This window comes from Schistocerca serialis, chromosome 3 (genome assembly GCF_023864345.2).
Source record: "Schistocerca serialis cubense isolate TAMUIC-IGC-003099 chromosome 3, iqSchSeri2.2, whole genome shotgun sequence".
Taxonomy (NCBI): Eukaryota; Metazoa; Arthropoda; class Insecta; order Orthoptera; family Acrididae; genus Schistocerca; species Schistocerca serialis.
The window spans coordinates 422840483-422854174 of NC_064640.1; the positions used below are offsets into that span (position 1 = coordinate 422840483).

Below are 13692 nucleotides of genomic sequence, written 5' to 3' on the forward strand. Positions count from 1 at the left end.
AGATTTCTTCTGTCAATAGTAACAGAATGAATGCTACTGGTCAGAATGTGTTTTTGATCATGAAATGTAAGGAGAGCAACTTTGAGAAGGTCTTACTTTTTAAATTCAGAAAGGTTCAGACAGCATTACAGGGACATTGAAATCAGTCAAGAGATTGCATAGTGGCACCCTATTGGTTGAAACTGCTAGTTTCCAACATGTCACCAACTTCCGGAAAGCTAAGTGACTTGGGGAATATGCCACAGAAACGGAGCTCCATGACACCTTGAATTACAGCAAAGGTGTTGTGTTGAGGTCTGGTCGACATTCCCAAGGAGGAAATGAAAGATGAAATGGCTCAAGGAGGAGTCGTTGATGTGGAAAAATATTTTGAAAAGGGCGGATGGGGATCTCGTACAATCTGACACATTCATCTTTACCTTCAATAGCACAAAACTCCCAAAGTGTATCAAGGCAGGTTTCCTTCGCCTAAGCATACGGCCCTATGTCCCCAACCCAATGTGCTGATTTAAATGCCAGTGGGCACACCATTCTAGGATGTAAAGAAGGAGCCACTTGTGACAAATGTGACAAGGCCACCCATGATGAAGTTGGTTGCTCCTCTCTTCCAAAGTGTGTAAATTGCTCTAGGGATCACCCGTTCTGTAGTGGAGAATGCAGGATCTTCATTGAAGAAAGGAAGAAAAAAGGAAATTAAAACATCGAAACGCGTCCCATATGGTGAGGCCAAGAAGATATATAAGGCCACATAGCCTCCCACATTCACTACATCTTTAGCTTCGACCCTTAAAAATCCTATTTTGACAACCAACACTTCTACACAAATGGAGTTTGCTAGTATCAGCAGTAGTACCTGCATTTGTCAGTGCACTTGTCAAGCTGCATTCGTTTCGGAGCCCATAGCACTCCTGAGAACATCAGATAAAGCCACAGTTGCCACCATTGTTGAGCTCCCAGTACTGTAAAGTTTGTCTGTCAAAAAAAAAGTCTGGCTTTGCCTCCACTGCTGCTGTGGTAGCTCCTAAAAAGTCCTCCCAGACTGAAAAAGCAAATGAGAAACTTCCACCACAGGCGAAAACAGGTCATGTCAACGTCATTCAACTTGATGATTCTGCTGCTTCTACCTCAGAGGCAATGGATTGCAAAGTCTGTCCAGGGCAACCATCTTGCGCCAAGGCTGAATCTCTACCTGTTGTGGGCTCCCCACCCCAGTGGAAAGACAGTGTGAAAGTGCAACCCCCATGGTAAATGGCTTGCATACTACAGTAGAACATAATTGGGTTCAGGACTCATGTGGAGGAACTGAAACTCCTGACACAAGCATACCCCATGTGCTTGTGTTTACAGAAAACATGTTTCAAACCCACTGATGCCCCTATGCGACAGGGCTATACCCTCCACTGATAGGATGACCTGACTGGGGGGAAGAGCCAGTGGAGGGATTGTTGTGTTTGTTAATAACACAAACCAATCTGCTGCTCTCTCCTTGGTTACTGACCTCCAAGCAGTAGCTGCTGCTGTTCATGTAGGTCAGAAGATCACTATCTGATCCCTGTATTTAGCTCCACAGATGCGATAGACTCAGAGGCCCTACTGCACAACTCCTCCATCTGTTTCTCCTCATGAGTGATTTCAATGTCCACAATGTATTATGGGCCTTGAACTATACTTGTTCCATAGGTCAAGTTTTGGAGAACTTAACGGTGTCTCAGGAATTGTGCAGTGGGCAGTCCCAATCATTTCTCAGCTGCTACTAGGTCATCGTCAGCCATCAACCTCTCTTTCTTCTCTCCAGCCCTTGCTGATGCAGCACAGTGGGAAGCAACTGATGACCTTCATTCCAGTGACCACTTCCCTCTGAAGACTAAGGACTCTCATGGATATGATGGAGTGCCTAGCAGAATATTAAAGTACTGTGCTGCACATGTTAGGCCTGTATGTAGCCATATTTGTAATTTTTCCTTTAGGAATGGTCAGTTTCCTGAATGATTACAGTACTCAGTAGTAAAGCCACTTTATAAAAAAGGAGGAAGGGACAATGTAGACAATTTTAGACCTATTTCTATGCCAACATTGTTTGCTAAAGTTATTGAAAAGGTTGTGTATGTAAGGATAATTGATCATTTTATATCACGCGATTTGCTATCAAATGTACAGTTCAGCTTTAGAAGTTGTTTAGCAACTGAAAATACTATATTCTCTTTTCTCTGTGAAGTGCTAGATGGGTTAAACAAAAGGTTTTGAACACTAGGCATATTTTTTGATTTAACTAAGGCATTTGATTGTCTTGGTCACAAAACATGTCTCCAGAAGTTGGACCATTATGGAATATGGGAAGTATCTCACAATTGGTTCACCTCTTACTTTAGCAACAGACAGCAAAAGGTTATTTTTAACAATGTTGAGAATGGCTGTGATGTGGGGTCTGAGTGAGGTACAATCAAGTGGGAGGTGCTGCAGGGATGGATGGTTGGAGCCACTCCTGTTCCTTATTTATATAAATGATATGCCCTCTAGTATTTGGGTAACTCTAAAATATTTCTGTTTGCTGATGACACTAGCTTGGTAGTAAGGGATGTTGTGTGCAACATTGGCTCGGTTTCAAATAGTGCAGTTCATGGCTTGTAGAAAATAAACTAACGCTAAATCACAGTAACACTCAGTTTTTACAGTTTCGAACACACAATTCAACAAAACCTGATGTTTTAATTTCACAGAATTGGCATATGATTAGTGAAACTAAACAGTTCAAATTTCTAGGTGTTTCAGACAGATAGTAAACTGTTGTGGAAAGCCCACATTCAGGATCTTGTTCAAAGACTTAATGCAGCCATTTTTACTATTTGGTGTCTGGAGTGAGTGAGCATTCGACACGAAAATTAGTCTACTTTGCTTATTTTCATTCGCTTATGTCGTATGGTATTATATTTTGGGGTAACTCTTCCCATTCTAAAAGGATATTTTTGGCTCAGAAACGGGCGGTTCGGGCAATAAGTGGTGTAAGTTCATGAACCTCTTGCCAACCCCTGTTCACGAGTCTGAGTATTTTGACATTGGCCTATCAATATATGTATTCCTTACTGTCATTTCTTGTTAATAATATTAGCTTATTCCCAAAAATAAACAGCTTTCACTCAGTTAATACTTAGCAGAAATCAAACCTGCATTTGGATTGAATTTCCTTAACTCTTGTGCAGAAGGGTGTGCAGTACACTGCTGCGTCCATTTTCAATAAGCTACGACTCGAATTCAGTAATCTTGGCAGTTATCCATGCACTTTCAAATTGAAACTGAAGAATTTCCTCATGGATCGCTCCTATTCTGTTGAGGAGTTCCTTGAAAAATTAAGCTGATTCTTTTTGTATTGTTGATAGCATTTACTTAAACTCATGGATAGACTTTTTTGGGTTCATAAACATTTTATTTTTATTTGTTATTATTTTTATGTTGTAATTTCATGTACTGACATGTTCCATGGCCTTGGAGTTTTGCTCCTCAATTTGGTCCTACAGAACTTGACGTGTAAATAAATAAATAAATAAAATTTAGTGTAGTACAGGAGAGATAGCACTCCTGCAAATGTTGTAATACTCTGTTTTCTGCCATTTTAACTGAACATCACAACTCTACAGCTGTCTTTACGGATAGGTCAAAACAGGGGGGACTCTATTGGTTGCTCTGTTGTTTTTCCCTGATCGTGTCCTCAAGGCCCAACTGCCTTGAGACTTTACTGTCTTTGATGCAGAGCTGTATGCAATCTTGCAGGCACTGGAGCAGATGGGGCATGCTTTGTGTGTTAAATTACTTGTTTGTTCCTATTCTATGAGTGCACTTTACTCTCTACAATGCTTGCACCCAGCAGATAAAGTAGTCCAGAATCCAGGGTGCCCTCTTTCAGCTACAACGTCTGGGGACGGAGGTGTCATTCTGCAGCATTCCAGGACACATGGATATTGCGGGGAACAGAAGGGTGGATCTCGCAGCCAAGGAGGCGTGTCCTGATCCTCAGTTATTTCAGTGTGCCATCCTCCTACATGCTATCACCTCGCTGTTGATGCACAGAGTCGTGTCGATTGGAAGAAGACTGACTGGAAGGGACTGATAATAAGCTATGTGTTGTAAACCACATTCTGCGACCGTGGTGTACCTCCTTTCGGTCACAAAGATGGATGAGGCCCTGCTTACTTGTCTTCACATAGGCCACAGTCTTCCAACCACATGGCTTCTTGCTCCAGTGAGAGGATCCTCCAATGTGTGGTGCTTGTGACATACAATCTGTGTGCACCAAATTTTACTAGATTTCGTTTTATTTTTGTCCAGAGGACAGCGGCAGATTAACTGGCAGATCTGCCCTCTATTTTAAATGATGTTGAAATGAATGTGGTTATAGTGTTAAGATTTTGTAGTGTGTTCAACTTGTTGTTTCCAAAAATTTTATGCTAATGTTCGTAATGTGTTAACTGGGTGACTGACTCACCAATGTGTTTTTTTGTAAGAAGTCAGCTAGTCACATTTCCCTGTGCTTTTCTTTTCGCTCTTCTGTGGTTTTACTTATTTTTTAATCCCCTTTGTTGTATTAAAGCTTGTGAGATAGTGATCGTGTGTGTCAATGCGAGTAGGGTGGGATTGAGTGAATGATTGGCATTTTATAGGTTCCCTCCTCTTTTTATTGACATTTATTTCTTTTAATGTGAGCAAAGACAATTCTCTCTCTCTCTCTCTCTCTCTCTCTCTCTCTCTCTCTCTCTCTCTCTCACTCACTCACCCACGAGCATTATCACTACCCCAGCTGTGTGTGGTATTGATGGAACTCGAAATGTGATCAGACTGCATGGAATCATTACTAATAATAATTTGATTGCATCAATCACATCTCCTCAAACATGAGCACAACTTGAATCTAGAGTGTAGCCAATTTCTTTAACAAGAAAAATGTCTCTGAGGAAACCCAAGAAAGGAAAAGCATCTCTTTGAGAGTTTTGTTGGAAACCTAAAAGTGGCAAAGTAATGTTTGAACCACTGTGAATACATGCCCCAATCCTCTTTGCTATCATTAAGCAGCAAAAGCACAGGTGGGCAGGTTTCCACCTTATAGTGACCACAGCCTGGAGGGGTTAGGTACCCTGAGCCTGCTGAATATCCTGACAGAGCAACGATGTCTGTAGCTGTTGTAATAGCTGTTGGAACTGTTGTTGGAACTACTGCTGCAGCTGCTGCTGTTCCATGAGTTGCATGAGTTTTCCACCACTGGAGCACCACTAACCTTTTACCTTATCGTCTGTTATGTTGATCAGTGGAATTGGACAAGACTGGAAACGACCCAAGACCCAGTAGTAACAGACCGACTGGCTGAGGGTATCACAGCAAGTCACTTGACAGTAAACAGGTGGACAACAGTGAGAGGAAGGCAAACAGCGGGAACGGCACAGCAGAATAACATGTCCAGCAAGTAAAGAATGTAAGACGTACCACTTTCAGAACAAAGACATCAGTGCGTAACAAGATCAATGCAGCAGTCCATAGAAATCATGTCTGACTGCAGAGATGCTGTGCTGCTGGCTTTAAAGGGCAGTAGTGGATTCTGATAGACCAGCAAGGCGGGCATGTCCTCGTGGTGACAATCACAACGGCAACACCAACACCCATAGGTGTTGCAGTGCTGTCTAACAGCTGTCCTAGAGTTCCATACGCTCTGGTGGGCTTTCAAACTTGCCTGGCCAGGATACAAGAGAAACATTTACTTTCATACTCAATCAGCCATTTTGAACAAGATACACTTTTGTAAGGGATGGGTATATAGTTTCAGAAAATAAGCAAAACCACTGATTTACATGGCCATATTATTTCAGTATCTGACTTTTCAGAACTGTTTTTCTTGCTGGAAAGAAAAATAATCTGTGAATGCATTTTTTTTGTCAGAACACCACAAAAAACTGAGACTCACAACAGTATAGTTACGAGTAAGCTCCTGAATAAGATCTTTCTGTCAATCATGGCTCATTATTTTGCTCGAATGAAAACTGATGTTTGGGTGAGGCAGATCTAGTCGTAATAGGAGAAAATATGAAACTTACTTTTTACATTTAAGAGAACTTTCTTTGCGGGAAGTTATTTCATAAACATATGACATGTATTGCATAAATTTTGCTACTATAGTTACAGTTTGACGCTAATTGTAGTTGTAGAACAGATTGTTCGCTAATTGCAGCTATATTTCATTAATTAATATAAAATATGTGTAAGTTTTCTTTTTTTTTTGTACTGTGTGTAGTAAGGTTCCCACAATTTATTTTGTAGTTATTCCTTATCCACTAGTAAATGTAAGACTTCTTATAGCATGTGTGTCCTAATGAATATAATGTAAAACATGTGCAATGCCTTGCCAGATGTTACTCAGGGCCTGGTGACCTTAATTTTACCTGGAAAAATAAATAAATAAAATATTGACAGTCAGAGATCTTTTTATGTAGAAAGTGAAATATGAAACTGTTAATGCCGCATTTCTTTTGTTATAGAGCAACTTGTTCCCAAGTCCAGTATGCCAAAATTGACAGATGTGTTCTTATTAGATGTTTTGATGACAAGGCTTCATGTTACTGTTGAAGATGGTTTCCTCGAAAATGAAGACTCTGATTCAGACACACAAGGGTAAACAGACTTTTAAAAATGAAGAGCAAACATGCATACTTTGTCTTAAGACATTAGTCACATTGTTTTATTTTTTAAAATTTTTATATATAATCTATCATTTTTCCAGCCCAGAGTCAGTTGCTGTAGCTACTGCTGCTGCACTGTATACTGAAGAGTTATTGCCACACATTTTTAAGCTTCTGGACTGTGTACTAGCCTGCATGAGGTAAAAACTAAATTCTCCACATATTACAGCAATCATTATGAAATATGTTGATTAATTTAATGTCCTACTGAAATCAGATATGCTTGAACATTGAATTTAGTCAATATTGAATTACTCCCCAAAAAGGGCCTGTAAACGTAGGGTAGTAATCCGTATTTAAATTTGTAAATTTTTTATGGTTTATGTAAATGACGTTAAATAAATGCTTAGTATGTTGCTTTTCACATTCTTGTCTAAATTGAATATGCACATTGTTTATATAACAGCCTCCACAGTTAATGGGATAGCCTGACAAAAATAAATTTTCAAACAATATCTGGGATGCATTAAATATTATACAATAGATGTATGCACAGTTACAGATTTTAGCACTGTCATTAGTATTTGCTAAATTGTATTTATAAAATTGTAAATGATAGAAAGACTCCTGAATATGAGAAACAGCCTGAAATTTTTTGATGTAGCTAAGTCTGGTTTTCCAAAAATATTGTATTACGCCTTCTAAATGTACACCTCTTACGTTTTATGCACAGTCTCTTAAACTGTTTAATGGATACAGAAATAAGAAAAATCCCACTCAGAAATAATTAAATTCACAGAAGACAGGTGGATTGGCCATCACTTACCTACAGCTAGCATAACTCTCAGTCCTGCTGATAAAACATGTAAGAAAATAGATAACAGCAGTAGTAACTTTTGGGACCACAGATGTCTTCTCTATGGAGGAAAGAGGAATTGGTTCGGGGTGATACCCTGCCTCCTCCTTATTACAAGATGGAGCCCTCTTAGCTTGTGTTATATCTTGCGTAGTGAGATAATGAGCATCTACAAAAATTACGCAGGATGAGCACGGCATACCACAACACTTGGTGTCAGCAAAAACCCTGGGAGCCAACCTAATTGGCAAGTGAAGAGTCCAAAAGCATGATCAAGAAAAAACTCGGAAACTGTAAGAGCGCAAAAGCGAGAAGAATTCACAACGCTAATGCAAGCGACGGAAGATCGAGTTAGCAGGATCTGTGGCAGCACTTGTGTGTGACTGATTTGGAGTACACGTGTTTGAAGCAGGAAGATTGCAACTCAAGAGGGACTGCCAAATGCAAGCAACACTCACCCCGCGTACGGTGGAGTCACAGAGCAGATATTTTGACCACAAGCAATTCCTTGCCCAACATATGTGCGTCTGATGGTGATATGGAAGCTGGATGTGGAATGACCTGCAGACCCTTCCTTGTCAGACTGCTGAAGGGGATGCAGAATCATCTGGACTTTGTGTTCTTCAAGGAATAGTTGCATTTTGGGCACCTTTCAAAGAATACATTGAGTAGAATGATGTCCTAAGTTGATTTGCCTTTAACCACTTCTCCTTTATTCTTTGAAGAGGGTGTACTCAGGCACACTAAAATGTTGTTATTAAGCTACCTCATTCAGGTATGATTGTAGAATTATTTTCATGTTCCTTGCTCTCTCCACTTTTGTGAGATGTGCATTCTTGTTCGAGATCCATATGCATAACTTCTATTTTGTTTCCTGGGCAATTTGGCAATGGCTTCAACAATTGGGACTTTTACTGGCTGTATGAACGAACTTTGATCTTACAGGGAATTTCTTCTGCTTGAATTTGTTGGTCCAGTGTCGTCTGTTTTCTTGGAATTGGCATAATGCTCGAATGAAAATTCAGTTATTCAACAAACCAATTCCCTGTCAAGCCCACTTTAAAGTCATAAAATTATTGTATGGAAGTGCACCAATCGTAGCTTCATTGCTGACTGAATATTGTGTTGATAGTGACAGTAGAGCCTCTATTGGTGTTATCAGTGGTAACACAAAATATTTTATTGAATGCTGTTTTTTTAAAGTGAGTCAAGGAACCTGAATCCTTGAAAAATTTGGTAATTTATTATCTTCCAAGTGTTAATTGAGGCATTCTCTGGAATGATGACTTGACTGAAATCCAACTTACATATTACACAATCACATCATTTATTCTGAAACCACAATATTTTGTTTATATTTGACAGAAATTTAGACCATGTAGCAGAGTTTAAAACAAATAAAAAACTATTTAAAACATTTTATAATCTGTATCTCAGTCTCGGTATATTTAAGTGGTTGTTCCGAAGAACACCCAAATACTGGGAGAGGGTTAGGGTTGCACCATGCAGTAATTCATATTTCGTTATCTGTGGCTGCAACTACGTCTTGAAATTGCTTATTATCAAAAAGTTCCATCATCTAGAAGCTCACTTATGTACTGACTTTCAGTGTGTTCTGCTTCTTGTTCATCTAGACTTGATTATTGTGTCATCAAAGAGGGTGTTTCCTGACATGGTTTCACTTCGACACATTTTTTTACTGTTTGTCTCTTTTGAACAAAATTGTCTCTTAATTTCTCCGTGTACACATTGGTGACCCTCTGCTTTGTTTTCTGCTTGCCTGTGATGTTCAGAGTCCGAATCTCACCTGCATGCACTCTTATTTCTTGTCCCCTTCATTGTTTTGACATTATCCAGGCTTCCCCAGTGCCCTTGCCAGTATTGTAATAGACTTTTACGCCTGGCAGGTCATTATCAAGATATTTTTCACTACCTCTTTGTGTTGCATTTTGTTGAAATGTTAATAATGTTTCAGTTTAATTTAGGGCTAAGCAGTTTAAATTTCAGTCTCTCGTGTTTAACTAATGGGACATGATCATAATCTGTATATGTTCCAGGATGTATTGTTACGCATTTTAAGATATTGTTAAGTCTTTCCTTAACAGTGAAGTCAGTCTGATGCTCTTGTAACTCTCCCAGGCTTAATTTCTTCCAGTGGGATCCATGTGCTTAATCACTGTTTCTGGAGGGACATCAAAATTTCAGACACCTAGCCCTTCTCTCTGGCAAAATGGGTATAGCCTCTCTGATTTGGTTGACTTCGCACAATCCATAGTCTACTGTGAAATCAAATCCCTTACCTTCTCTAGTTTTGGCATTAGAGTTATTTACTGTAGTATTAAAAATATACTTTTGTTCTTTACTTTGCTGCATACAACATACTAATCAAAAATGCAAGTGAGGTGGTGCAGTTGTTTGTACACTAGTCTTTCATTCGGGGAGAGCTAGTTTTGGGCCATAGACGACAGAGTATTGTCATCTTCCTGAATAGATCAAGGCATATATGAAGATGGTTCTTTTGAAATGCACATGGCCAGTTTTCTTTCCTGCCCTTGATCTGAGCCTGTGCTTCACAACTGAACATACTCCCTCCTTTCCTATTGTTCATAAAATATTTCCAATGTTGTCTTCTTTGGTTCTGTTAAGGATGTGTGTTTATTTCTAATAGCACTAGACAGCTTTTTGTGTTAGAAAAGTTGTGAACCACAACATAAACAAGATTTTCATGCATTAACTGGAATTGACTCTGGCTGAAATCCAAGATGAAAATGAGATGATGATCCTACTCAAATTCCCAGATGTGATCTATAGGCTAAACATGTGCTGAAGTTCCAGCAGTGTGAATGATACGGAACCATGAGTGGTCTAACACTTCCATCCTCGCATACAAACTATGATTTGTATCTGGACAAACCATTGAGAACTAGGCACTAAAGCAAGATGGTGACCTCGGAGGAACAGCAGTAGGCAATAGAAGAACTGTTAGCGCACAGCTAGAGGCTGGGCAGGAAGCTAAAGGCATGCACAGACTCTGCCCACCTGAAGCCAGCTCAGGGAAACTTAAGTGCGCAAAGCACAGCCACACTGACACTTCCCACTGTTGCAGGAGATTGTCTTTAGGAGTTCCACAAGGCTCAGTCTTATACACTATGTAATCAAAAATATACAGGCACCTCAAAAAACATACGTTTTCATATTAGGTGCATTGTGCTGCCACCTACTGCCAGGTACTCCATACCAGCAACCTCAGTAGTAATTAGACATTGTGGGAGAGCAGAATGGGGTGATCTGCGGAACTCATGGTCTTCGAACGTGGTCAGGTGATTGGAAGTGAGAAAACTTGGATTTCACGATCGAGCGGCTGCTCATAAGCCACACATTACGCCGGTAAATGCCAAACGACGCTTCACTTGGTGTAAGGAGCGTAAACATTGGACGATTGAAAGTGGAAAAACATTGCGTGGAGTGAAAATCACAGTACACAATGTGGCAATCTGTTGGCCGGGTGTGGGAATGGCGAATGCCCAGTGAACATCATCTGCCTGTGTGTGTAGTGCCAACAGTAAAATTCCGAGGTGGTGGTGTTATGGTGTGGTCGTGGTTTACATGGAGGGGGCTTGCACCCCTTGTTGTTTTGCATGGCACTACCACAGCAGAGGCCTACATTGAAAGCTTAAGCACCTTCTTGCTACCTGCTGTTGAAGAGCAATTCAGGGATGGTGATTGCACCTTTCAACATGACAACATCCCTATAATGGACTGGCCTGCACAGAGTTCTGACCTCAATCCTATAGAAGACCTTTGGGATGTTTTGGAACGCCGACTTTGTGCCAGGCCTCACCAACAGACATCAATACTTCTCCTCAGTGCAGCACTCCGTGAAGAATGGGTTGCCATTTCCCAAAAAACCTTCCAGCACCTTATTGAATGTATGCCTGCTAGAGTGGAAGCTGTCATCAAGGATAAGGGTGGGTCAACACCGTATTGAATTCCAGAATTACTGATGGAGTGCGCCACGAACTTGTAAGTCATTTTCAGCCAGGTGTCAGAATACTTTTGATCCATAGTGTATATGTCAACAGTCTTCTGTCTAATATACAAGAAACTGAAGTAATTCTTTTGCAGGTGACACTAGTATTGTAATCAGTCCACACATACATAAAGCAACTGAATAAAAGGTTGATAATGTTCTTAAAATTATTATTTAGTGGTTGTTTGCAAATGATCTCTCTCAACTTCAAAAAGACACATGTTCAGTTCAACACATGTAAAGGTACTGCAGCGATGATAAATATAACGCATGGTGAGAAATAATAACTCTATTGGAAACTGTGAAAATTTAAATGGGAAAAACAACATTTTTAACTCCTGAAACAACTCAGTTCGGCTCCTTTTTCACTTCATATCATTGCAAGCAAATAACTAAGTTGCCATGCTTTGCACATTTTCTTTTAATAATGTTGTATGGAATAATGTTCTGGATAATTCATCTTTGACACTAGGATGCCCAGCCTTTTCCTGTCCCCTCTAAGGCCCAGAGGAGTCATTTTGACCCCCACTCTGTGACAGTAATGTTTTGAATTATTATTTCAAACTGTCTGCAATTATTACATTTTAATGTTTTTACATGATTTGTAACCTTTTAAGATACAGAATTGTAAATGAAATTTAACAGATGACAAATAATATCAGTGTCCAAAAGAACATACACCATCTTAATATAGTCAAGGCTAACCGGCCATTGACCTCATCCTTCTGTGCTGGAAGCACACACATTGCCCGAACTCATATGGGACTCGGTAAGATTGTCTGCCACGAGTAGTGAGTGTAATGGGCAGGGGCACAACGATGTAGTGTGTGGACATTAAGTTGGGAATGTGGGTCTCATGGGGAGCATGCAAGGGATAAATCCCTGCAGTCGCATTATCCTCTGTGCCCTCAGTGGCTCAGATGGATATAGTGTTTGCCATGGAAGCAGGAGATCCCGAGTTTGTGTCTCGGTCAGGGGGCACATTTTCAACTGTCTCCGTTGATGTATATTGACGCCTTTTGACAGCTTAGGGTCTTGATTTAATTATCATTTCAATAACATCATTTGTTAAAAAATAATCAAATTGGACTGGAACCTGTAAAACTCAAACAAGAGTTAAGCAAGTGAGGGGCATTTATGAAGTTTTAAATGCTTAGAAAAGTTGAATTATTCATGTTTACAGTAATTTAGCTATTCATACTTCCATACAATTGATACATGTCTATTCAGTTTTCTTGTCTATTTTCCACAAACCATCTTGTTACAAACAGTGAACTTGGAAATAGTTTCATTACACTCACTAAGTTTAAGAGTGTGACTTTTTTTGATGTTTCTGTACTATTTTGTCTCAGTTTTCATTTCCATTATTTTCATAATAATCTGTCGTCCCACAAAGTGAGTGACTCTTCAGACACTTGGTGTGTAGCTCCTGTGCAAGTTGCTGAATAAAATTTCTTATTTTGATCTTCTTCCCAGTAACAGCCCTGAATACTACAGATGGATTTATTCCTACTGGATCAAGAGTATTGTAGAATGGGTGTACTGGCTATCTTGTTGAGGAGACCTTGACTGAATATAGCCTGGCCATGTATTTACAATATCAACTGCTAACTTTGTCTTGTTATAATAACTTACAGTTTCTGAAGTTGTAGGATGAAAGGAACTCATTAAAAGCACATTTTTTACTTTCATTCCTTGATACACCATCACATTTTAAGAATGTTGCCTAATGCAGACAGGCCTTCAAAGACTTAAGAGCATGTGGTATTTCTCTTCTTGCTCTACTTACTGTTCCTACAATGGAGATTGACTATTATGTCAATTTCTTGGTGAGTTTGACGGAAGTGAAGTAATTAACTATAGTGACATTTCCGTCTTTGGATGGAAATGGTTCCATAGGATGCATCACTACATAATCTGGAACCCTTTCATCTTTGGATTGTGCGTTGTCCTTACTGAGATGAGGGAAACCATTGAGAAGGTACTTGCTATCAACATTTATCCAGTACTTTTGTCCAAACTTGTCAGGCTTTGAAGCCATGAATTGTACGGATGGACACACAGTTAGTTTTGTTCGGGAAGAGTTGCTTGTCTATCATTACGTCAGATCCGGCTGTGTAACACATGCAGTTTTCTACGAATTTGTTTCA

At 39.7% G+C, this 13692-nt stretch overlaps 1 protein-coding gene across 1 annotated transcript in view; it reads left to right on the top strand.

Moving 5' to 3' along the window:
* LOC126470301 (protein purity of essence) overlaps positions 1-13692 on the top strand; it is a 475244-nt gene that overhangs the window by 169444 nt on the left and 292108 nt on the right. The window contains exons 20-21 of the mRNA XM_050098072.1: positions 6516-6648; positions 6758-6856. Of these exons, the coding sequence (XP_049954029.1) occupies positions 6516-6648; positions 6758-6856 (232 nt within the window). The remainder of the gene's footprint in view (positions 1-6515; positions 6649-6757; positions 6857-13692) is intronic.